The following is a 26836-nucleotide window of genomic DNA, read 5'->3' as shown; positions in this document are numbered from 1 at the left end:
CAGGGTTCAGAGCTGCACAGGGAGTCCCCAAAGGTAGTGAACCCATCATCAGGGCTTAGGAAAGAGCTTCTAAAAGAAGATAAAGCCAGAAGGTGACACCAAAACCTGGGTATTTCTGTGGGGTGGCTTTTTTCCCTTTCTGTTGTTCTACTTCTTGTACTATCCAGTAAAGTAGCCAACCCACCTCCAAGGAAAATAAAATTCAAAATATGTAATGTAATCAGTACAATGATAGCTCTTATTGTTTTGCTTCTGAACTTCAAGCTGTGAAATCATTCTTGTAACACAGGCTGAATTTTCCCCCTCAGCCATGGTGTTTAATGAGTGTGAATCTTCATTCAACCATTAAAATATCCAAGAGTATTTTTATACTAACAGTTCACAAACTCATGGCAATTATAGTCTAAGTAGATTCCAACTCCTGCCCCCACCCATCTTCCTGCCACACCGCCGCCTGGTCTCTGGAGGAACTTGGAAAGAATTTACCAGCCTTTAGGAACATTCAGCACTTTAAAAGTGTCACAGAGCCATAAATAAAGAGTAAGACACCCCTAAGGCTGTCATCTCATCACCACGCCCGTCTCTGCTGAGGAGGACAGAGACAGGAAGGAAATTCGACAAGTTAACCGTGCAGAAGCCAAGCAGGCCCAGCCACACGTGGAAGGGTCGGCGTCTGTGTCCCAGCAGTGGGGCAGGAAGGTGTGCAGGGGAAGGGGTTGCCTGGAGGTGAGGCTGTGCAGCAGGCCAGCCCAGCCCTGGGCTTGGTGTTCCAGGAGAGACCAGCACGTACGTGAGTGAGGCAGGGTGCTACTGTTGGTAGGGTGGGAAGTGACCACGTAGGGTAGGGTGGGGTTTCATGGCTAGTGGGCAGCTGATTCTGTGACATTGCAATGTTCTGTGTGGAATGTTTTCTGGATTATTGCCAAGGTGTTTACTCAGCCTGGGGAAAGAGAAGAACACATGAGGGGCCCAGACCTTGCCCCCTGCTCCACGACAGGGTTTTTGAGGGCACACATTGCACATCTGGAGCTTAAAAATAATTAAACATGTAGAAATAGAACTTCAGTGAAGGATAATGTATTAGTGGAGGAAAGACCAAGTGGAAGATGGTGTTAACCATCCCACAAATAGAAATGAGTGTTATATTAGGAGCCTAAGGTGGGACAACCACACTTCCCCAGAGCTCTTTAAAAATAGTGCAGACACTCATGCCTCTAGTATGATTCAGTTCAGCTCCTCATTGAACTAGGGAAGAGACCGACAGACTTCACACCGCTTCTTCTGTTCCTGTAATTCTCCACTGTGCAGCTTGGGATTTCCTGGAGATGTTTCCATAAAAATAGAGAGATGCCATCATCACTGTCGTCACTGTCACTGCTTTACAATAATAAAAGAAGGTGCTAGGATGCCTTCCTGTAAGTTTTAGGTATTAAAAAGTATCCGGTATTTCCATTGCATTGACTCATCTGTTACAGCATCATGAGCTACAGCACTGTAGAAGGGGGTGTGAACATTTGACTTTGGCCTCAACTTCTTTCCTTGCTTGCCTTGCTTTGGCACTCTTCTGTGGACATCGGTTGCTGTTGACCAAGGAAACCTGAGCAGTGGTCTGTGTTCAGAATATGTGTTAGGTGCATGACATCTTGGAAGCCCAGAGCATCCTATTAATTTTCTAAGAATGCTACTATTTCTGAAGGTTTTATTTTTCTAAACTTTTTGTTTTAATGGTTCTTTCAGAATTCATTTTCTTCTTAGCCTCCCCTTTCCAGCCCACTCCTCTCCCACCCCTAAAAACAAAACCCAAACCCCAGGCATCTTTCCTTTCTGTGAATGCGGGGCTCCACACTCCACAGCCACCACCCTGCCCTGCCACGTGAAAACAGGCTGTGGGTGTTTAGTGGAATTCTCCTGTTTAAAATGATTGAAAGGGTGTGGGAGGACAGGTGTGGGGGTTGCCACACACCCCCTCATGAGCTTGAAGCGGGTCGTGGAGGGAAAGGGCATCTCAGTGCAGAGCTCCAGGATCTGGGAATCATCACGCACGTTTCTGAGAACCTGTTGACTGCAGTTTTCACTTTGAGGATCCCCTGGGCCCTGTTTGGAAAGGCTTTGTGGCCCTGAAGAGAGTACAGTGCTGTCTTTTCAGTTGCTAGTAGTGTTCTGCTCCCATGACTTAAAGACGAGGAGGTCTCATTCCATTTATGGGTTTTGCCCAGAGTCCAGAGCAAGTGTCTGCTGCACTTGTGGGCCCCCGCACTAGACCCTGACACCCTCAGGAGAGGGCTTCAGGGGCACCACAGGCCACCCTCACCTGCAGCCAGGGACCAAGTTGCTGCAGTGAGATGACCAGGCTGTGAGGCGGTGATCTCTAGAACCCAAGTGTCCCTGGGTCTTTCTTACCTGCAGGAAGAGCTGCCTCTCTGGCTCTCGGCAGAGCGCTCTTCCAGCTCAGGCCCTCATCAGGCTGCTGCCACCCCAGGGCACCCTGCAGGGCCACCCAATTCAGTCTGCAGGCTCCTGGGAACACTGTTCCTGCTCCCACAGCCTCTGAGCATGCCTGTGATCTTGACCTGCCCCAAATGAGTTCCATGCCACTAAGGTGCCTGTGAACCTCCAGGGCCACCGCTCATCTCTGTGCTGTAGATGCACCTGCCACAGCCAGTGCATGACACCTTTGAAGCCTCAGGGCAACAGCACGGTGCAGGTGTCCCAGAAGGACAGGGCAGGCCCCGTGAGTGTGCAGGTTTATAAGAAAGCGGTCCCCTTCAAAAGAAAGGTGGTGGGGGGTTTACTTTTTTTTGGTAGAGATAGGGTCTCATTATATTGCCCAGTCTGATCTTGCACTTCTGGCCTTAAGTGATCCCCCCTCCTTGGTCTCCCAAAGTGCTGAGATTCCAGACACACCCAGCCTGGAATTTAGTATTACAGAGATTAACTCCATGCACTGTTTCATACAACTGAGATCGTTCTCTTCCTTGCCTGAATTTTTAAGTAAGATATTAGCTCAGAAGATGCACGCCTCTCAGACAGTGTCGCATGTTCCATGTGCTGTCTAAGACCAAAAGAGGAATAAAATACAGAGCAAATAAAGATCTAACATAAAATACAAACTCCAAAAATCTTAGAAGAAAAAATATGTTTCGAATATTGAAGAGGACCTTCTCAATCAAACAGGAAGTTTAGAGGCCATAAAGGAAAAAGAGAGTATTTGATGGCATAAAAATGCATAGCGTCTATAGAGAAACCCGCGGCAAAGTTTGAAGAAATGACTGGCTAGGGGAAATAGTTGCAACACGTAACAGACAAGGATGTGTAACTGTAATATGAAAGCTTTCATATAAATACATAGGAAATAAATGAGAAAACTACAGACACACTAATATGATCATGTAAAAGAGAAATACAAATTACCATAACCATTGGGAAAGATCTGAAATGACCAGAAATTGGAGAAATATGAATTAAAATGAGACACATATTTTTGTCCATCCAATTGGCATCAGTTAAAAGGGCAAGTCTCCGCTGTGAATGAGGGCATGGGGAACGTGCCTTCTGGGATAGCCTAAACTAGTGCAGCATTTACAAAAGGCAGGTTCTCAGTAGCCATGAGGATTAAGAGTGATTATGCCCTGGGCCCAGAGATGTCACTTTTAGGAGTCTTTCCTACAAGTATACTGACAAATGTGTGCCATCCATACACTTGCACATATACACGTGCAATCTTATGGTCATAAGAGAATAAAGAAGCAAGCTGCCTGAACAGCCACCAGCCGGAGAAGGCAAATTCCAGTATGTGTGCCCTCTGTAACAGACAGCCGCCAGACAGACCAAGGCCAGTGCATATGTGTTCTTGTTTAAAGAAGTCTGTGATGTATTAAGTGAAAAGACACAAACAAGATATTTGCACATCGAGTCCAATAACTGAAAAGAGGAAAGCCTTTTTTTCATAGCAAACACAGACACATACAACGGGGGCCTGGGCTTTCCCGTGGGATGGAGTGGAGCTTGGTGGAGTCAGGGCACCATGGGTTGGGAAGGGAGACTTTACACTGCACTGTTTCCTTCTATATGATTTAAATTTTCAAGAAGTTTTCATTACTTTTGTAATTAAAGCTCTTTTCAAATGAAACACAAATATGTAAAAAATGCCCAGAGACTTAGGAAAACATAATTTGATTTGCTTTGCTGCAAATGCTCATCTGCACAGCTTTCCATATTCAAGAACAGATGACCTAGAAAGGCGTCGTCCAAGGGAAGAGTTGATTCACGGCAGGACTTTGTGCACCTCCCCTGTCACCATGATTTTCCTGTTTCCATGCCCATAAAGCAATGAAGTTCTCTTGAAAAGAAAACATTTGGAAATCCCAGGGTATGCTTTAACTTGAAAGGTAATTTGCGAATACTCTGCTATTTAACCACAAAATAAAAATACGGATTGGTAAACAAGGCATTATTTGGGGTTCAGTCCTCACACTGTGTTCACTGCCTTTGTCCTGAGCAGAATCTCTCTGCTTCCTTTCATGATTGTCCCTGGGTGATCTCCTCGGGCTGGTGGCCAACCCCCTGCACAGACCCTCAGGGCTCCTGGAGGAGCAGTCAGGCACTCTGCAACCAGTGCAGGCCTTGTCCTGTTGGTGGTGGCTGCCCTCACAGAGAGCGCACCCATGCAGCTGGACAGAGCCCACCGGGGCCACGCATCCCACCCCTTTCTCTCAGCCTGGGGGTGCTGAGTCTCTCATCAATCCACCTTGTACCAATGAAGCCACTTAGCTGCCTCCCATGTCAGGAGGGACAAAGTAGGGGCTCCAGACTCAGCCTGGGAGATGTCACATGGTGCGTGGGGGTAGGGTCCTGAGAAACACAGGGTGTCCCAGATACAGGAAGGTTACACACAGGGGCAGAGTCAAAGACTGTGTTCCTAGGTAAAGAAGTGTGTCATACTTCCTATGGCCTGTGAGCAGAAATTCGGTCACATTTCTATTGGAACCCAATTGTAAAGGGCCCAAGCCCCTGCTTGAAGCAATTTCAGTTTTTCCAGGAAGCCCCCAGCATGAAAATTGTTGATAAGCCCTGGGGAGCTCTTGGGTCGGGGCGGGGAGGGGGTCATATAAGTGTGGCAGCTCTGCTGGACATTTCCTCCCCATAGGAAGTAGACACTCAAGCCCCGAGGCTGGGCCGGGCACCAGGTTCCTAGAGTGCCCACCACTCAGCTGACAGGTCACTGGGGACCCCAGGGCAATAGCAGCCCCTTGGCTGGGGCAGGGTCAACAGGCCTCACTGACTGCCAGCCTCGGGGAGCTGCTCAGGGCATGGCCTCTATGCCTCTGAGCATGGTTTTGTCCGTGTCCACAGAGAAGGTGATGTTCCCACTGATCTGGCCTCTCCCTACCTGCAGGGGCAGGGGGCACTTGACAGGTCCACTTCCTCGCTGTGCACAGCTCAGCCATCAGCCTCCCACACACTCTGCTTTCTATTCTTAAGGCACCAGCCCCTCTCCTATAGGCCCCAGGGCCCCGCTGCCCTCCACTCCCACCCTCAGTCCCTAAGATATTGCGATCTGAGTGTGGAAGTGGAGGGCGGTCCCAAAGGGTAGGACATGGAGGAATCCAGAGAGCCCCCCTCGTCCACCCTCACCCTCAGTTCCCAGGGTGTGGACAGCAGACGCACACAGCCATAACTGCTGGGGAAGCAGCTGGTCTCTACCTGCATATGTGAGCAGATGCACTGACAGATATACCTCCCCACTGACCAGGGCCTGAGTCCTGCCGCAGCACAAGTGTGCACATATGTGTGTGATGCGCATGTGTGTCTGTGCGTGCTGTGAGCCCAGGGCAGTGCAGTTGATGGTGTTCTCTCCTCTTCCTCCTGCCTTGTGTGATGTCCCACATGATGCCACCCCCAGATTCCTGCACTGTTTTCCTCACAGCATCCCCAAGCCCCTTGCTCTGGATTTATATCACTGCATGGACAGTCATTTCCTTCCAGCGTGGGGGACTAGGAATGAAGCAGGCAGCAGGGCCATGGGCTAGGAGAGGGGGGCAGAAACTGGGTCCAGATTGCCCTTGAGCCCTTGACCTACTTCCTCTTCCAAAACAGGGGTCTGACTCACCTGCTTCCAGCTGCTGGCCCAACGTGCTGTGACTGGAAGTCACTCTGTGCTTCTGGACTCATGTGTGAAGTGTGTGTCAGGGCATTTGGGGAATCTTTGGAGTGGTGGTGTCAGAAGCCCAGGGGAGACCTGATCACTCCTGAAGTGCTATGCCCACAGGCCTGGAAACAATGCAGATCTGTCTCCTAACTCACCTGCAGAGCCATAGCCTTGGAGGGAAGGGGCCGATGTTGAGTTTTCCTTTTGAGTATGGGTCTCTTGGGGGATTGCTTTGAGAAACTCCACTCAACCATAAAGATGGGTTTAACTTTTCTAGAGCAGTGACATTGGAGAAATAGCTTCAGTTTGGGGAGACTTTCTCAGCTCCCTGTGGTGGGGGATGGAGGGCGTCCTCTGGCAGGAAGAGGGTCTAGGTGATGGGAGCCCCGGGCTTTTCATGTCCTAGGAGAAGGTGGCACCCAGGTGCCTGCCCACAGACCTGACTGGGGTCAGCACTCTGGCCTGGACTTACATCCCCATGTGGGAAGCAGGGATCATTACAGCCAGCCCTTCCAGAGGTCTGTGGGCAAATAGACATACCTTCTTAAGGACCTCTCATTCTAGCATTGCAGAGACAAGGTTTATGGGACGAAGACGCTGGGGAGCAGAGGTCTGCGGGGAAGAGTCCCTCTTAGACCAACCTTTCTGGGAGATGTTCTGAGGACACCCTAGTCCTCCCGTGGTCCAGGCAGCGGGCTGGATCCAGTGGCAGATGTGGCCAGAAGCACAGGCTTCCGGCTCCCTGGCTGCAGGTTTGCTCAGCCTCCCAATTGTACCTTCATGTCTCTTTCCCTAAAGTGGGACAGTTGTTCTGTCATCTGTGGCCTCTGAGGACCAGATGTGTGCGAGAGGCCTTCAGGGCCTGCTGGCTGGCCCAGTGGCAGTAGCTGGAGAATAGGGTGGGGCCATAGGGGCCAGGTGGCTAACCATTCTTCTCTTTCACCGCAGCGGAGCTGGAGTTCGCCCAGATCATCATCATTGTCGTTGTGGTCACGGTGATGGTGGTGGTCATCGTCTGCCTGCTGAACCACTACAAAGTCTCCACGCGGTCCTTCATCAACCGCCCGAGCCAGAGCCGGAGACAGGAGGACGGGCTGCCACAGGTGAGTATCCTGGTCACCCTGGCTCCAGAGTCAGGCAGCGGCAAGAGACTCAGGAGCCCATCAAAGTTCAGAGGCTGGAAGCGCTTTCAGTTGACATTTAAAAAACAGGGTGAAGCATACCTTGTAAGTGTTCCACTTAGTGAGTCCCCACAAACTGAACACATCGGTGACCAGCACCCGTCAAGAAACAGACATGGCAGTCCTCCCAGAAGCCCGCCTGGCCCCTGCCAGGCCTCCTCTGCCCAGTGTGTGGATTTGCCAGTTTCTGAGCTGTACACTGATGGGGCCGGCCATGGTGCTCCTTCGTGCCTGGCTCCTCTGGCTTGGCAGTGCACTTGTGAGATACATTGTGTTGTAAAGTCCTGTCCTGAGCTGGGTCCTGAGGGTGCTTCAGGGACAAATCACACACTCATTGTCACTAAACATGCCAGCAGTGCCTGGGTGCCATGAGCTGGAGGACACCCAGAGCTTGAGGCCCTGGGAGCCCCCTAGGGGATCAGCGGTGGGGTTGTAGAGGGGTACACACTCAGCTTGGGTTAATTTTAGGTTTCCAGTTATTTCTTGCCCCAAACCAGCTTCCTCCTCTGGAAAGTAAAACACAGATATTCAGCCAAACTGCTCTATGATCAAACTTGGGAGACCAGGGGCTGCTAGAGCATCCTGTCCCAAGACTGTTTTGCAGGCTGTGATTCTGATGGCTTCGTTTCCAGCCAGAGGGTTAGGAGTGGTGAATTCAGCAAGCTTATAGATCCTTGGCTTCAGTGGTGGGCAGTGGGGCTGAGTCGTGCAGTTTGCTGAGCACAGGAGAGGTATCCCTTTTCAGGACCAGGGCTGTGCTGTTCCTGCTCCTGCTCTGACTTAGGGAGGCTGTCCAGGGTACAGGGTATAGCCATTCAGGTGGGTTTCCTAGAGTGGTTTCCCTCGAACCGCTGAGACCCCTCTCAGGAGGGCAGGTTCACCCTTCACTGGGCCCACTGGTACAGCCATCTATATGCTCAGAGCTGAGGTGTGCTGTCTGCTTTGCAGCTCCTGCAGGTAGAGGGGAGAGGGAAGGGGTGGGTGCCACCAGGTGCTACCTTCAGACTGTGGCGAGGGCTGGACAGGGCAGCCTCAGGGAGGAGATGGGATGCCAGAGAAGGTGTGCACCCTGACAGCCCTTTCCTCCACTTGCCCCTACATCCTCTCTTGCCCCTTCTGTTCTCTCTTCGGGTGCTCAGGCTAGTCTACAAGCCACTCTGGCCCTGCTGTTTACCTTCCTCAAGCCTCAGCAGCATCCTGGGGCCCTTTGTCTGGTGTCCACAGAGCTGCACCATCGAGATGCACTGAACACTTTGGTGTCCTGCTGCCTGTAGATTGTTGGACAGAGCGAGGACTAATTCTTCTGAATCGCATACACACAGTGTATGCGATTCCTCTGTTTCAAGAGAGGACAGGGAGAAAATCTCATCACAACAGCAGTTTCAGAACCACAGAAGGCTAAGACATGGCTGCTTTGTCTTAATGTATTACAGGTGGTGAACGCCACCCCTGGCCTTGATGGAAACAGGCACAGCCTTCCCTGGCCTTCTCTCCAGGAGCTCCGGAATGCTTGGGGTCTCTGTGTGTGGGCACACAGGGAGCTTTTCTGTCCCCTGCCTGGGCCCTCCCCCATCTTCCTCCCAGACTTGCTCTGGTGTTGGCTTCTCTCTCCCTAGCATGAGTCAGTCAGCTCCTTCCTCTGCGCCTGGCACACACTCAGCCTTCCTTGAAGCCCCTGTTCATAGCACCTTGTGTCCTGAACACCTGTACACTGGCCACACCTTTCCTGACCAAGAGGCACAGCAGAAAAGCAAAACGTGTCAAAAAAAGTGTCTTCTCTGTCATGTGGTGGTGGGTTTCTGTGAAGTCCTCTCCCAGGAAGCACCACTGGCCACCAGCAGAGCCTCCCTTCCCTGAAATCAGGAAGGTGATGAAGCAACATTCAGAGGTCCCTTCAGGTCTGCACGCTGTGTGGCAGGTGAAGACATTTGGTAGCCAGTGAATTGTCCACAGAGGTCCACATCTCTGTCTGGGCCTCGTTTTGTTAATATGCATGTACACTCTTGCCCCTGAGAGCTCTGCTCTGGAACTGCGCTGGCACTTGCAGAGAAGCCGGCTGCACACAGCATGGTTTGAGGTCCTGAGCTGCTACGCTATTTCTGCTTTTTTTTCTGAGTAACCTGGAATTCAAACCTGTCCCTCCTTGAGATGTGGCTATTCCTCCTGTGGCTTCTGCACAGCTTAGCAAAGGGCTCTGTGTGATGCTTCATAAAATGCAAGATGCATTCCAGCACGATGACCAGAGGCAGCTCAACCCAGGCCCTTGCTCCACTTCCCGAACTGGTCTCTTAGCCTAGTTCATGGTTCCCCACAAGGGAAAAGAGTGGCAGCTGATGAGGTTCTCCCTTCTTTCCTGGACACAGACGCAGGCCTTGCTAACACTGTAGGTGTGGCCATGCTCTCCATTTCCCCCTTTCTGCCGTGAGGGTCCCCTCACCCAGGTCCTCTCACCCCAGGAATGCCCCCAAGCAGCCAGGCTTCCTGCCTCCTAGTTCCCTACTTCTCCCTAACTTCTTTTAAGAAATGCCTCTTCCCTGATCGCTCCCCTGTATAATAGTGGGGGGAGCGATCTGATTCATCTACACTCAGGTCAGGAGTCTCAATCAGGGATGATTCTGCCAAATGTCTAGAGGACATTTGCAGTATCTGGCACCATAAGCGGGGGAGGGGGTCCTACAATGTGTCCTACAGTGCACGGGCGGCCCCGAAACAAAGAATCATCTGAGGGATGTGAGCAGCACTGAGGCAGAGGAGCGGGTCCCACCAGGTGCTGAGCACTGCCTGGCACAGGGGTGCTTCACTGACAGAAGAGGCCACCTGTTGCCATGAGGGTGTCTCTCTAGGCCGGCTCTGAGGCATCCACAGCATCTACTTCCCAGCAGTACAAGTTTGGGGTTCAGTCTGGGACTCTGCCTTGGGAACAGTTTCCCCTGATGACTCCTGCCTCCTCTGCTTATGCAGTTCATTCAGTGGTCACCGCCTCAGGAGCTGGACACTGAACAGGAGCAGGAAACAGTGGCCATGCCCCATCCCTGCCACCAGCAGCACCTGCAGTCCCCTGGTGGAGGCCGAGGCCCTGCTGCCATTCTCTCCATCTTCCTGGGGGAGGGTGGGAGCCTGGCTGGCCGATTGTGACTTTGGGATGGAGGAGTGTCAGGCTTGGGAGCTGTGGGAGGTGTTTGGGGCAGGCATGAGGACCTGTGTCTCCTCTGTTTCCATGCCCAGCCTGGCCCAGCCCATGTGCAGTTGGCTAGGGTAGTTCTAAGTTGCCTGCTTCCCCATCCCTAGGTGACTGCCTGTGTCAGGTAGCCCCCTCCCAAGGGGCTTGGAAGGGGCTGGGCAGGCACGGCTGGCCGGTCAGCATGGCAGGGAGGGTCTCTTGCCTGTTGGCAGAGCCTGGTAGTCCTCTGCCTCCGGGATCCCTGTGCTGCTGTGGGGGCCTGTGCTCCAGGGTGAGGCTGCTGGGGAGGAGGTGCGTGTGTGAGCAGGTGCTGCCGTCCTCATGGCTTCGTTCTGTTATCAGAGCCCCTGCATCCCATTATCAGAGCCCCTGCAAGCTGCTAAGCACCCCTTCCTTTCTCAGCACCGATGTCCCAGGCCTTTCTCCCTCAGCACCTGAGGCCCTGGGACCCCAGCACCCTCCAGTCAGCAGCTGAGGGTGGGTGCCCCTCCCATCCCCTCTGTGGATCACAGCCTTATTCAGAGCCTTGCTCGGGCGCCTCCTATGGGGGCCCATTAGTAGAGACCCACCCGAGGGCTGCGTGAGCGAAATGCTGTTCTTTTGAAACCTGATGCCAGAAGGGCTGGGCATCAAATTAACCAACTTTTAGGTGCTTTGCCTTCACACTCTGGTTAAACTAATTGTTACATCTTTCTGCTGGAAGCCTGGAGAGTGGAGGTGGAAGCATAGTTTGAGGCAGTAGGATGGGACTGGGTTTTGGTTTTGAGGAGATGAGCGGGCGGGCAGCCTTACTTGGTTGTGGAAGTTTCCTGCCCTGCTGTGAGCGGCCCTTTGCCTCCTCCACAGGTTTTCCCCTTTGACCACAAGGAAGGGCCAGACCAAGGTTAAGCAGACAGCATCACAGTGGCCCTGGCTTCCCTGCTTCTTGCGGAGAGTACCCTTCTGAGAAGTGGTGACTGCCCCCGCTGCCATCTGTGGCCCCTTTCCTGAGGGAGTGACCAGCTCAGCCAGTTCTGGTCCCAGTCCCATGGGGTGTGCTCCTGTGCTGGTGAGGAGCAGCAGCACTACTCCCCTCGGCCAGCACCCCCTCCCACCTCCAGGGCCCTCCTCCCCTCTGCCAGCATCCTCCTGACACTAGCACCTTCCTCCCTGGTCCCTTGGCCTGGGACAATGCATGCTGCATGAATGTGATGGGCGTCGTGAAGCCAGTCAGCCTTTGTCGCCACACAGTAGACACTGTGTGTCTCAGGGGAGCCCAGGGACATTACTGGGCCTGACTGTGGTGGAAGTAGCCATTTCTGGATGAAAATGAAAACTAGCAACCCAGATGCAAATTACATCACAGGCAAAACAAATGCTTATATCATGGCAGATAGCAGTGGTGGGTTTGAATCTGAATCCTTGTGTGTTTGAATCTGAATCTTTGGAACCTAGTTTGTGTGACTTCTGAGTTTTGAGACTGTCTAGATTTCTTTTCATTTTCTTAGACCACTTAGTTATGGGAAAACAGTAAAGGGGCATGAATATTCCAGACACAGACGGAGACCTGTTTGAACAAGTTGCTGGCACGTTTCTTGCTAGAGCTGAGAGAGCCTACGTGACCTTTTATGACTGCCTGCAGCCTGGCCCGGAGGGTCCAGCCCAGCCTGTGTGGACAGCCCAGGGCAGCAGATGGCATGCAAGCAGAAGGGGTGGCCATCAGTGGATGGAAGGAGAGGCAGGAAAGGGATGGGGACCTTTACCCAGATTGAAGAGCATGAAATTGTGGACATTCAGCCATTTTTTACCTATAGAAACAGCAATTTCAATTAAAAAGTTAACAAAAGAAATCACATCAGGCATCTCTTCACTACCAACTCCTACAGGGATTAAATCGGTTGTGAAACTCCGGGTGCCTGTTCCCATAGCCAGGAGGAACAGCCAGGCCCCACCCAGCACAGCCAGGCTCCCCCCGGCGGGACATTGGGAGGGGGTCCTGACTGCTGGGGAGGAGGACAAGCACTTGGTGGCTGTCAGCCCTCTTGATGCAGAAACTCCTGTTCCTCAGATCCATAGTGCCCTGATATGGAATGAATCCATCCCACAAGTTCCTCTCTGCAGAAGCCACAGAGTTAGCCTAGAGCATGGCTGTGTACGCGGTTTGTCCCACAGGGTGTTCTGACCTAAGTTGCTCTAGCTTTTAAAAATTGGGGCTGGGTGCAGTGACTCATGCCTATAATCCCAGCACTTTGGGAGGCCAAGGCAGGCAGATCACTTTAGATCAGGAGTTTGAGACCAGCCTGACAAACACGGTGAAACCCCATCTTTACTAAAAATACAAAAGTTAGCTATGCATGGTGGTACATGCCTATAATCCCAGCTACTTGGGAGACTGAAGCAGGAGAATCGCCTGAACCTGGGAGGCAGAGGTTGCAGTGAGCCGAGATTGTACCACCGCACTCTAGCCTGGGCGACAAAGCAAGACGCCATCTCAAAAAATAAAAATAATTTTAAAAAATTAAATTTGGGAGATTTCACATCAGAGTTGGAATTTCCATCTTCTCTTGAAAAGGCAGCCTATGGGGCCACACCCTGAAGTGGGGGCTGTGAGGTGGCTGCCATGGGGGCCTGTGCTCCCCAGCCCGTCACCCATCTCTCACTGGGGACTCTTCAACAATGGGCAGTGTCATTGCCATCTGTGGGTTAGCATGTGGGGGCTGTTTTTCAGAGAAAATGTTCTTCTGCACTCAGGCTTCTACTGCAAGACTGAAGAACAAGATAGACTGAGAGGCCACTGTTTTCCAGAAAAATGGACGAGAAAGTCCTTGTAGAAGTAAAGACTGTATCTGCCTGGTTAGGAGTTCAGCCGCATGTCTGGGTCAGCAGTGCACCGCATGTCCTGTGCCAGCCTGACATGGTCACTCGTGGCCACTGCTGTCTAGTCATATCCCCAGGCAGGGCCCTCCTCTGTGGCTAAATCCTGTGGCCAGAGGGACAGAGATGGCCATGGACTCCCTGCTATCTGAGGCTTCGCCCTGCCACCAGCAGCCTCTCTGTTGACCTTGGGAGCAGCAGTGGCCAGAGAGCAGACAGTCCTGGGCAGGTGGCTGACAGCCAGGAGCCTGCTGTGCTGGGGCTTGGAATCTACGATGAGGGGACCTCTGGGTGCGCCATGTTCAGGGGGTGCCTTTCTCTACCTGGGCAGTGTCACTGTACCCTCCCCCGCAGACAGAGGCTCTGAGGTGGGCCTCAGGCTCAGGGGTGTTTGAGAAACCCACAGGCAGTGGGATCCCTTGGAGGGAGCAGGGGTTTCAGTGCCGCTGTTCATTCCTGCTGTGTCTGGAGGGCCGGCTCACTGTGCCATGCTGCTCTCGCTCTTGCCCACCTCATGTGTTTAGAAAAGCATATGGAAAATGATGGAAAGGAATGATTTTCAGTAAGGCTTGAAGGAGTGGACTAAAGGGCTTACTGATGCAGTTGTATTCAGTCTGTCTCTCACACTCCAGACTAAAGAAAAGAGCCACAGGCTTCCTCTGGCATCACTGCTGGGGTGAAAGGTGGGGGACTGTTTCCCTGCAGGCAAGGCAGACCCTGCTGCACTGCAGACCAGATGTGTGTATCTGCTTTGTCCAGTGACAACTCTCTGTTACTGCATTTCACGGAAACTGCTGTTCAGGAGCTCAGGGTCCTATGATTTGGCCGCACAGTGTCTGAGTGAGCAAGGACTTCATGTTATCAGGTGATTTGGAAGTTTTTGCTGTGTCTAATTGAAGCATTAGGGGATAGACAACTTCACATTACCTCAAAATGAGAACGTCTCCCTTCAATTAAGAGAAACGGGAGGCCAAGCAGCCAAGTGGAAGCTGTGTAAGGATGCTAGACCCCAGGTCCGCGCAGATTCCCACCTGAACAACAGTGGGCAGAGCTTTTGAAGAGCTGAGACTTGTCTTTAAAGTGACAGTGTCTGAAATAGTCCTTCTACTATCCTTCTCCTGATGTTGCCGCTGCTCAGAACGTTTGGGAATTACCTTCAGGTTTGGGGGTTGTTTTTAAGTAACAAGATCTCGCTTTGTTCTGCACACTGGAGTGTAGTAACATGATCATAAGTCATTGCAGCCCTGAACACTTAGGCTCAAGTGATCCTCCTACCTCAGCCTCCCAAGTAGCTATGACTACAAGCACGCACAACCACACTTGGCTAATTTTTAAATTTTTTTGTAGAGACAAGGTCTCACTGTGTTGCCCAGGCTGGTCTCAAACTCCTTGGCTCAAGCCAGCTTACCACTTCCGCCTCCCAAAGTCCTGGGATTACAGGCATGAGCCACAGCAGCTGACTAGGTTTTTTTTGTTGTTGTTGTTTTTTAAGTCAAGGGAAACTTTTTTTGAAAGCTTCTCCACAATGGCAAACCTTCCCTTTTTTTTTTTCCTACTTGCTTTTTGGGGATAGATTTGATTTTTGGCACCAGCCAAAATCCATTTAGAGTTAAGTCTCATGCATGATATGGGTGATCAAACCAAATGATAGAATTTTGGTACAAAGGCAGGCGCGACTCAGTTAGTGAGACTGACGTCCAAGTTACAAACTGACCTGTAGACAGGGATCAGGAAGGACTCATAGCAAACTGACAGCTGTGCCTGGGGACAAGACACAAACAAAGAAAACCTGGTCTGTGCAGTAAAACTTTTATGGTAAGAATATATTCATGTAAACTGATGCTGAAGGTAGTAATGATCTGGCCATCTATGTAGACTCCCAGGTAATTCATTTGAACATGGTTTCTATGGTGGCTAAAATAATAATTTTAAATAAAATGTACAAAAGTTTTTATAAATAAATTTATAGTAATCTTTTACATATATAAGGTATTAGCATTAATAATCTAGTAGTAAAATATGTTGCTTTATTTTTTGCTTAGTCCTTGAAAGTTGGTGTGGTTTATTCTGGAAAATAAAAAATAAAAATTTTCTTAGTGATCCTAACTCTGGATGGCCCTTGTTGGGGAGGCTCACCAGGCTGGGGTCTGGCTTTGGGCAAATCCCGCAGCTCTGTGACCTTGAGTGAAAGTCACAGAAGCGCCCTTCTGAGCCCTGACTTCCTCTCACAGGTGAGACGAGGCAGCTAGGGCTGAGATCAAGATCAAGCCTGCCTGGATCATGTGTGCTTCCACATTTCCCTGCTGCCCAGGCTGATTCCTCTTGAAGTCCGATTACTCAGAATCCCCAGCGGCAAGCTGGGAGAGGCACCTTGTATCGCTTCCCCCCGCCCCTCCCGTCGCCGCCCCCAGTCCATTGCATTGTCCTAGAAATAGAAAGGATTCCCTTCCTTTCCTTCCCAGCAGATCTTCCTAGATGATTTGTCTTTTCTCTTAAGGGATGTGCCCTAGATTGAGCAGAGTTGGGGGATCTTGAATCTTAGAAGTCTGATGATGGATTCTCCGGGAGGAAGAAAGGGGGAGGTGCAGTCTCTGACATCAAGGCCTGCTGGCTTCACATCCAGGCTGTGACTGCCATCTAGAGTGGACAGGATGGTAGTGATAAAATACTGGGATGGTGGCGGGGCTGCATGAGAAAAGGGAGAAAACAGGGAAAACTGATTTTATCAGAAGGCAAAGATGCTGCTGAATATCCAAAGATCAGTTTCACCTCTTCTTTGAAATTCTTACCCTGAAACAGGAGAAAAATAGACTTCCAACTATTTGAGGCCATACATTCATTCACTGAGAGGTTAGGCCTTGGGTAGCATCAGTATACCCAGCAGCAGCCTTGCTTTACTGCAGACTGGACGAGGCACCTAGAGAGGAATGCACCCTCTTTGTCCTCAGTTTCCCCCCTCTAAATGAGGGATAACTGGCTTCATTCAGAAGCCTTTAATCTGTATTTAGCCATGAAGAACAGTAAGAGATACATTTTATATTGCAACATAAAAGCCTCCTATAACACAATCAAGGCAGACATTTTACAAAAAACTACTTACAGTGTACTCAGATCGTTTTTATTCTATTTAATTTTTTTTAGAATGCTGGCTATGACCCACTTAAATGGATTTTCCAGCTCTCTGAGAGGTTGCAAAGCACATGCTGGAAAACAGTGTTCAGTGTTCTACCTGGCTGTTTCCAGACCCCATACTTGATCATTCCTGGGTCCTCTGTGTGTGTGGAAAGGAGAGTGTAGCTGAAAGCATAAGCCCAGGAGGGTTCCAGGCATGGTGTAGCCTTGCACATGGGAACGCAGGGCAGCCCACAGAGCAGCACAGGGGAATCCTCAGCAAGTCATGGCTGCAGATTACTGTACTTTAATATGAAATGTATTGTTCGGATGAAAAATGATCCAAAAAGACAGAAATGAAAAGGATTATAAAACAATACTTTGAACAATTGTATGCAGACCAATTGGATAACTTAAAGAAATGAAAAAATTATTAGAAATATCCTACCAAGACTGAATCATGAAAATCTTTTTTTTTTTTTTTTTAAAGATGGGGTTTCACCATGTTGGCCAGGCTAGTCTCGAACTCCTGACCTCAAGTGATCCACCCACCTAAATCTTTTTTTTTTTTTTAAGATGGGGTTTCACCATGTTGGCCAGGCTGGTCTCAAACTCCTGACCTCAAGTGATCCGCCCACCTTGGCCTCCCAAAATGCTGGGATTACAGGCATGAGCCACCACCCCAGGCCAGAAATAGAAAATCTTAATAGATCTATAGCTAGTAAGGAGACTGAACCAATAGTCTCACATCTCCTACCTGGACCACATGGCTTTACTGGTGAATTCTACCAAACATGTAAATAATTGGCATCAATCCTTCTTAAACTTCTAGAAATTTGAAGAGGTGGGAACACTTCCTAACTCATTCTATGAGTCCAACATTTCTGCTACCAAAGCCAAACAAAGACTTTGCCAACCAAAGCCAAACAAACAGCAGAAAAAGATAACCACAGACGAATATTTCTTGTAAACATTGATGCAAGAATCCTCAACAAAATACTCGCAAACTAAATTCAGCAGTATATTAAAAGGGTTATACTGGCCTGGCACAGTGACTCACATCTATAATCCCAGCACTTTGGGAGGCTAAGGGAAGCAGATTACTTGAGGTCAAGAGTTGAGACCAGCCTGGCCAACATGGTGAAACCCTGTCACTACCAAAAATATGAAAATTAACCAGCCATGGTGGCACGAGCCTGTAATCCCAACTACTCAGGAGGCTGATGCAGGAGAATCATTTGAACCCAGGAGGCAGAGGTTGCAGTGACCTGAGATCGCCCCACTATACTCCACCCTGGGAGTCAGAGTGAGACTCTGTCTCAAAAAAAAAATAATAATAAATAAAAATAAAATTTAGGCTGGGCGCAATGGCTCACAGGAGGCAGAGGTTGCAGTGACCTGAGATCGCCCCACTGTACTCCAGCCTGGGAGACAGAGCGAGACTCTGTCTCAAAAAAGTAATAATAATAAATAAAAATAAAATTTAGGCTGGGCGCAATGGCTCACACCTGTAATCCCAGCGCTTTGGGAGGCCGAGGCAGGCAGATCACCTGAGATTGGGAGATCAAGACCAGCCATGACCAACATGGAGAAACCCCATCTCTACTAAAAGTACAAAATTGGCTAGGCATACTTGTGATCACAGCTACTTGGGAGGCTGAGGCAGGAGAATTGCTTGAACCTTGGAGGTGAAGGTTGTGGTGAGCTGAGATCACACCAGGGCACTCCAGCTTAGGCAACAAGAGCAAAACTCTGTCTCAAAAAAATAAAAAATTAAAATAAAATTTAAAAAACATAAAAGGATTATACATCGTCAAGTGGGGATTTATTCCCAAAAGGCGAGGATGGTTCCATACATCAAATTCAGTGTCATACAGTACATTAACAGAATGAAGTTGGGGGGAGGAATCACACAATAATTTCAGTTGATGCAGAAATAGCATTGTCACAGGATCCTTGGGGTGTTGCTTTGCCAGCCAGAAATTTTTGTGGCTGAATTTTCTGCCTGAGTATTGCTTGTGCCCACTGAGCTCATCCTGCGCACTTGCTCTGGCAGGCTGCTCTCAGCTCATACTTCTGGCCCAGATCCCACACCTGCCAAGGGCAAGCCAGGCACAGAGCAGTGAGAGGTGTGTGAGTGAGCGAGGGCGAGGTCCAGCCACTGCACACAGCCAAGCATGCTGGGTGATACAGCAGGGCAGGCAGCTCCACATGCCTATGGCTGGACCAGATATACTGCATGCAGCATCCGCTGCAGGGACCTGCATCTAGATGAGGAGAATGTGATGGCACCTAGAAGCTTGGAGACACGAGGAACCGCAGAGTCCCAAAGAGGGTATCACAGCCCAGGTTCAGAGAGACCTAGGTATGGGCTCCCCAAAGGGCTGCAGCTCTTCTTTCCTTCTGGTCAACCACAGTGTGGTGAGTGGAGGGTCATGTTTCAGCTCTGTTTGTGTTACAGCTCTTTTAGTCCCACCTTTCAGCAGGTCCCAAGTTCTTGTCCCACATTCAAGAAGAGTGAGGTACATGGATAACTGGAGGGTGAGCAAGGTGGAGAGGAGGTTCATTGAGCAACAGAACAGCTCCCAGGAGACCTGAACTGGGTAGCTCCTTTCTGCAGGCAGGTCATCCTAACAACTGTCCAGCTCAGAGCAGAGAAGAGACCTGCAGTGCATAGCTCCTTTCTTCCGGCAGGTCATCCCAATGTGTGTCCTGCAATGGGTAGCTCCTTTCCTCAGGCAGGTCATGGCAGTAAATGTCCAGCTTTCAGTGGAGAGGAGACCTGCAGTGAGTAGCTCCTATCCACAGGCAGGTTGATCTGATGTCTGTTCAAGACTAACTGAATCCAGGATTTTTAATGAGCTCAGAAGGGAGGAAGTGCATGCTGATTGGCCCATGGATGGTCAAGGGAAGGCCCAGAAAAAGCATCATAAGTTCTTACTCTGGTCTGTGGACTCCACTCAGAACTGACAGCTTGGCTCCATGCTTCAGACCATCCCTGGCTTGAAGGTGGGGCTTCACCAGGGACCCACACCTTTTTGCCCAGGAGCCTGTCTGCCTCCTGCTGTCATCAGTCATATACATGGCACTCAGGCTGTTAGAATCAAGAGACACCTGCAGGCCCATGTGGAGCCACCCTCAGCCCACCCCCACCTCAGCCTCCCTCCCATGCTTGTCGGCACCCAAAGTCTGAAGGGGGCTGAGGTGGTGGGGGGCTGGTGTGTCAGCACCACCCTGAGTGCACACACAAACCTGGCCAAGTTGTGTCAGTGTCCATGCTCAGCCTCAACTTTGCTCCAAAATTGGAGCACACACCACAAGCGGGAAGAAGCCAGGCAGCAGGGAGAGGCCAGGCAGTGGAAACAGGCACTTCTGAGCCTGTAGGGGAAGGGGGACTTTCTTAGGCCTCTGAGAGCACAGAGATGCCTGGGTTTGCAGCTGCATCTGGGTGGGCAGGGCTCCTGCGCCGGCATCTCAGAAGGGGACAGGGCTCCCACCTGTTCCTAGCTCCCACCAGCTCCATGGATTACACAGCCCTGGCCATGCCTCCCCCACTACAGCCAGCATCTTCTCAGCAGCTGCTCCAGGTGTGCCACCACTGCCATTGGTATTGATGAAATTCAACATCTTTTCATGATAGAAACCCTCAACAAAGTAGGATGGAAAGAAGGTACTTCAACATCATAAAGGCTTTCTATGAAAAGCCCACAGCTTACATCATACTTAATGGTGAAAGACTGAAAGCTTTTCCATTAAGACCAGGAACAAGACAAGACGGCTGCTTTCACTACTTCTGTTCAGCATAGTATTAATTCAAAGTTCTAGCCAGAGCAATTAGGCAAGAAAAAGAAATAAAAGACATTCCAAGTGGAAAGGAAGAAGTAAGAGTATCTCTGTTAGAAGATGACATGATCTTATGTGTAAAAACCCTAAAGATTCTATTTAAAAAATAATAACCCCAAAACTGTCAGAGCTAATGAATTTGACAAAGTAGCAGGATATAGAATTAACATGCAAAAATCAGTTGCATTTATTTACATGTACAATGATCAATTCAGTAAGAAAATAAAGAAAATTCCATCTCCAATAGTGTCAAAAAGAACAGAATACTTAGAAGTATACTTAACCAAGAGTTGAAAGACTTGAGCACTGAAAAATAGTTTGCTGAAAGAAATGGAAGGGGATACAAATAAATGGAAAGATCTTGTATTCATGAATTGGAAAACTTATTTTTAAGAAGTTATTACTACTCAAAGCAATGTACAGACTTCAGCGTAAACACTTTTGAAATCCCAATGAAGGTTTTTGCAGAAATAGGGGGAAAAAAAATCCATCCTAAAGTTTATGTGTTATCTCAAGGGACCCTAAATAGCCACAATAATCTCAAAAAAGAATTGAAAAGTTAGAGGTCTCACAGTTCCTGATTTCAAAACTTATTACAAAGTTGTAGTAATCAGAACAGTGTGGTGCTGGGATATAAACAAATTTATAGACCAATGGAATAGAATAGTCCAGAAATAAACCCTCAAATATATGGTCAAATAATTTTCAGCAAAGATGCCAAGGCTGTTAAGTGGAAAACAAGACAGCTTTTTCAGAGTGGTGATGGGAAACCTGGATAGCTACATGCAAAAGAGTGACATTTGGCCCATTCAAAAATTAACTCAAAATGGACATAAACATAAGAGCTGAAACTTTAAAATTCAGCTTTAGTTTGACCGCTAGAACAAAGTACCATAGACTGGGTGGCTGATAACCAACAGATACTGATTTCTCATTCTGGAGATCGGATATGAGAGACCACAGTGATGGCACGGTCGGGTTCAGATAAGGCAACTCTTCCCAGTGGCAGACTGCTGCCTTCTCTTGTGGAAAGAGCTTGCTAGCCCTCAGCCTCTTCTTATAAGGGTACTGATCCCATTCATGAGGACTCCACCCTCATTACCTAATTACCTAGCAAAGGTTCCACCTCCAAATACCATAACATTAGGAGTATTTTCCACTTCCTCCCCAAAAAAGTGCCAAATGGTCTGATTTAAAAGGAAAAAAATTCAGTCAGTGTGCTCCAGGTCTGCAAATAACACATGTTGATTTTCAGCACCATAAAGACACTTATTGAGAAGATCAGGTGAAATTTTTCTCTTTAATGCATGTGTTTTGGTGTCAAGCAGATTGATTTTGTGAGGAGTTTGCCTGTTAGTGTGGCCTTTCACTGACCATTCAGAAGGAAGAAAATATGAAACAGAATGCTCAAGTGTAAAGGAGTCTGCAAATGTCTGTCCTCAAGCCTGCAAGATTTGGAACCCTTCTGTGTCCTTTTTTCATAGATGTAGGAATTAAAAGTCTGGATTCAGTAGAGACGTTTGACTAGCCAGCCCCTCAGCATGATCCCTGGGTCTGGGCAGCTATGCTCACTGGAGCTGCCCATGGGGGCAACTTCCAGGGACAAGCCAGAGAGGCCAGAGCACTAGACTAACGTTATAATTCCAACTGTACTTAGCAGAGAAGACAGCTATGCCCACGTGTGTGTGTGTGTGTGTGTGTATGTATGTGTGTGTGTGTGTGTGTGACTGTACCTTCTGTGGATATTGGCTAGGGACTGTCACAGGAAAGCCTCTGCCTTTGGCATGTTTACTGCCGTCAAGACTCTGCCCACAGCCTTATAGACCCAAAAGAAAAATGTTCTCATCCTACTCAGAGATGTTCAAACAGGAGTGATTGTCTGACAGTGACTACACTCGTAGGAGAATGACAAACAGCAAGGCCCAGCTGTCCCTTGGTATCCTCAGGGGATTGGTTCTAGGACTTTCAAACATACCACAGTCCCAGCATGCTCAAGCCCTGCAGTCTGTCCTGCTGAACCCACGGACAGAAAAGGTTGGCCACCTCCCTATGAGAGGCTTTTACATCTCATGAATACACATTAGCTTGAAAACAATCTGCTTTTTAATGGACCAGCCAGGTTTAAACACATGTTGTTCAATGGTCCACTGTATTCATTCACAATACAGATTTCCTTTTAGAAAAAAAAAAGCCAAAAGGAAAATAAAAGCTTATCATAAAGTTGAATGTTACAAAGTTTTTTGTTTGTTTTGTTTTTTGAGATGGAGTCTTGCTCTGTTGTCCAGGCTGGGGTGCAATGGTGCAATCTCGGCTCACTTCAACCTCGGCCTCTTGGGTTCAAGCAATTTTCCTGCCTCAGCCTCCTGAGTAGCTGGGATTATAGGTGCTTGCCATCATGCCCATGCCCAGCTAAATTTTTTGTATTTTTAGTAAGGACAGGGTTTCACCATGTTGGCCAGGCTGGTCTTGAACTTCTGACCTTAGGTGATCTGCCCACCTCCACCTCCCAAAATGCTGGGATTACAGGTGTAAGCCACTGTGCCCAGTCTTTTTTTTTTTTTGAGATGGAATCTCGCACTTGTCACCCAGGCTGGAGTGCAGTGGCATGATCTCAGCTCATTGCAACCTCTGCCTCCTGGGTTTAAGCAATTCTCCCACCTAAGCCTCCCGAATAGCTGGGATTACAGGCACCCACCTGTAATTATTATTTTAAACCACCACACCTGGCTAATTTTTGTATTTTTAGTAGTGATGGGGTTTTACCATGTTGGCCAGGCTGGTCTCAAACTCCTGACCTCACATGATCCACCCACCTTGGCCTCCCAAAATTCTGGAATTACAGGCATGAGCCACTGTGCCTGGCCTAAAGGTCTTTTTCATTTTTTACCCCATCCACTGCCTCCCTGCGTGACCTCCTGACATCAAGAAAACAGCGCATGTGCAGATAATCTCTGCTGAGGTTTGTAGTCATGGTGACTGCCTTGGCGGGCAGCTGATTGCAATGCTGGGCTAATGTTTTAAGAGCACAGGTGGTGTTTATGCAGTGGCGGGCCTTTGGTTGTGTAGCACCTGGGGTTCTACTGAAACCAAGTAGCCAGAGCCAGAGAAGAACTTGCCCATGAGGAGTCTCTTGGCTCATGCAGTACCCATCCTTAGGAGGAAGCTTCTGAAGAAATCTGGAATTAACACAAATGGGGGCTTAAGCCACTCTCATTCCTCAGCCTTTCCATTCAAAGTGCCACCTTTGGAATACTCTTTAAAAAAATAAAAAGGAAATGTCAATGAACTCGTTGTCTTTAAAGAGATATCTTAAAAGAGATAATGGAAAATTATCCCCCGTTAACTGTGCATAACAATAGCGGGTAACCATTCCCTGCGATGAGAAGAGCTGCCATTTGCTGAAGCTTATTTAAGGCACTGTGCTACGGAATCTCATAGATGGTGTTTGAGCCTCATGACCACCACTTTTTACAAATAAGGAAATTGAGGGTGGAAGAAATTAAGTGAGCTGCCTCAGGTCACAGTTTAGAAAGTGGCAGAAGCTGAGCTCAGTGGCACACACCTGTAGTCCCAGCATTCTGGGAGGCTGAGGTGGGAGGATGGTTTGAGACCAGGAGTTCAAAGCTATGAGAACATTTATGAAAATGCACTGCTCTCCAGCCTGGGCAACAGAGACTTTGTCTCTTAAAAAAAATAATAAATTGTTTTAAATTTTAAAATGAAAAACATGGCTAGAATTCTAGCCTGTGCAGTGGCTACCTTCCTCAGAGACTTCTTACCTTACAGATTTATACCTGTGCTGAGAGTAGTAGCCTCCATCTGTGTAATATTAAACTGTCATCAGGTATTTCATATTACCTTTTTTGTTGGTGCCTTTGTTCCAGGGAGAAAGTAAGAGAATAAAAACACGCATGCAATGCACTGCACATACGGGAGGCCTCTGAGAGCCGCTGCCAGACCTCTGTGTCCCCCAAAGCAGATGCCCTCTTGTAAGCATCCCTGGGGCAGGTGTAACACCCCCTGGTATCTCCTGCTCAGGTGCGTGTGGGTCTCAAAGAACTGGTCCTTATAATGGTCAAACATGAGTGATTTGAGAGTACTATGCCTTAAAAAGTAAACTAGAATTCATTCAAAGTGATCCCTAGAGTAATGTCCCTCTAACCCACTGGCTTTCCAGGATGCTTTCTTGAGTGGAGCAAAGGATTTGGAGTGACTACTTGAGCCCTGGGAGCTGTACAGAGCCCCTGCCCCCCACCCCTTGGGGACGTGCAGCACCAGTATCCGTTGGCCATGTGCACATCCAGTCATATGTTGCAATGGCAGAGGACTGAGACCCGCTGCAAGGAAGTATTCAGTACACGAACAGTGAAGTCGTGAATGAACAGCGGGGTGAATGCCGCCTCCCTGTCGGTTGTTCTTACCAGGAAACAGCCTACAAGACAGGGAATGCATTTCAACCTGTGCAAAATTATTAACAAAGTTGTGTTCCTATTGCTCAAAATTCTGTGAACTACTTTAAGTATTATCTTATTTCACAGCTTATTTTGAATAATACAACAATGCAAGCATTAGCCGAGAACATCAGTGCCTTCATTGACGACATTAAAATTGGTCCTATAATGAGGATATCGGAATGCTGCCATCTGAGCAGAAGCCAGCTGTTTAGTGAGCCCCCTTCTCCCTGAAAATGTTCCCCCTAGCATGTGGAGTGGAGACCCCCCACCCTAGACAAGGGGGACACATCTTTGTACTCAGCTATCTGCAGTCTTTCAGTTGGCACAAGTCCCTTGGAGGGCACCAGTCACAGAGTTAAATCCTTGTTTGACATAGAGATGGAGGAGGAGCCAGCAGGTTTCACCAGCAGTGCAAGAGGTTTAAGGGATAAGGACAGTGACCTTGCCGACAGCATGTGACAGCCTTGGTGGAATAGCCAGAGGAGATTGTGGAGTGAGCATCAGCTAATGGTATGGGGTGGTTGGGATTCAGCCTTTCTAGAACTCTGGTCAGTCTTCCCATCTGGGTTTTCTGCACAGCAGCCTGGGGCACAGAGCTGAAGTGCCAGCCCTCTCAGCTGTTGGCCTCAAGCTGTTCCACCACAGTGTCTTGTAGTTATAATGTCCCCTGTGCACCACACTGGAAAAAATGTTTCTATAAAAGTAAATAAATTGAAGTAGGGTGCAATTATGAGTAAATAGTTAAATAAATTATTATATAGCAACAATTTTTAGTATTTATTACATCAAAGCTGGAAAAACTGGTGGTGACAGAGGAAAGCGCTGATGTTATACTGTGAAGAAGAGAATACAAAACTCTGGTCACATTATGGTTACAGCTGTATAAATTTAATGTATGCAAATGAAAAAGCATTAGAAAAGCACTTAAAAAAAAGAAATCTGTTCAAGTATTAGGATGATGGAACTGTAGATGCGTTTTCTCCCATTTTGGATTTTTAATTTTGCTGTTATATTATTCCTGCGAAAAAGCCAGGCAGGAAAATTTCCTATCTCCAGGCCATCCCGTCTGGCAGATGTCCCAAGGCAGGAATGGCCTGAACTCTTCTACGGAGGCCAACCTCCTCCTGCTCCAGGCTTGGTTCTCAGGCTTTGAGAACCTCAGGGCAGGACACCTTTTTCCACCCCAGCAAGATAAATCAATAGATAACAGTTGTGCCCTTGTTTTGAGTGACAGGAGCAGATGGGACCCACACTAGTGCGCTGGCCTGGGAAACGTCCAAGGCTGGCTTGGCCTGGGCAGCAAGGCTGGGGAAGGTGGCGTGGCCGGGAGGAGACTCCAGGGCTGCAGCCATGCCCTGAGTTACCCTCTGCACCCCTTTCCTGGCCTCAGGAACTCTCTGTGGGATGCTTAGAAGGTCTGCTGACAGGCCGGATAAGGTCAATGAGAGAGGGAATGGAGAAGAGGGACGCCTGGGTTCACAGGCCCTAAGAAAGAATTTAGTTACTTAGATTATACGTGTGTCACACATGTGGGACTGGGAAATGCATTATTAAAAACACACAGAGGAACACACACAGTGAACTCCGGGTGCAGAGAGGAGCAGCACCAAGTAAAGGGTGATTTGGGGCCCTAGAATGCCTTTGCTTGTGTGTGGTACAAGGGAGAATGTATACATGGATTACATATGTAGTTTTTTAAATACACATATAGAGGAAAAGATGAGACAAGTCTGATGAGATGTCAACAGCAACAATTCTTAGTTATGGGTGCTGTGGGAAGACAGCCCTTTAACTGGGCATGGTGGCGCTGGCCTGTAATTTCAGCACTTTAGCAGGCTGAGGCAGGATCGCTTAAGCCCAGGAGTCCAAGATCAGCTTCGGCAGCATAGCGAGACCCTCATCTCGATAGGTGGATTAGATGGATGGACAGATACAGATATTTAGATAGATAGAGATATTTAGATAGCTAGATAGCCTTGACTGATGAATGGACAAGTTGGATAGGTAGAGACAAACGGATAGAGATAGATTAGATGGATGAATGGATAGATAGAAATAGATTAGA

The 26836-nt window shown here is 48.8% G+C and overlaps 1 protein-coding gene across 23 annotated transcripts in view; it reads left to right on the top strand.

Annotated features, from left to right (window-relative positions):
• Positions 1–26836, top strand: part of LDLRAD4 (low density lipoprotein receptor class A domain containing 4) — a 436878-nt gene that overhangs the window by 398889 nt on the left and 11153 nt on the right. For 21 of the 23 annotated variants that reach the window (XM_035270492.3, XM_035270491.3, XM_035270484.3 and 18 more), the window contains one exon: positions 7097–7251. In XM_035270492.3, the coding sequence (XP_035126383.1) occupies positions 7097–7251 (155 nt within the window). Of the gene's footprint in view, positions 1–630; positions 791–7096; positions 7252–26836 lie in introns of those variants that run through there. The other 2 variants (XM_035270494.3, XM_078347673.1) reach the window with 2 other exon arrangements.

Source organism: Callithrix jacchus, chromosome 13, assembly GCF_049354715.1.
Source record: "Callithrix jacchus isolate 240 chromosome 13, calJac240_pri, whole genome shotgun sequence".
Lineage (NCBI taxonomy): Eukaryota > Metazoa > Chordata > Mammalia > Primates > Cebidae > Callithrix > Callithrix jacchus.
This window is presented reverse-complemented; position numbering and strand designations above follow the sequence as displayed.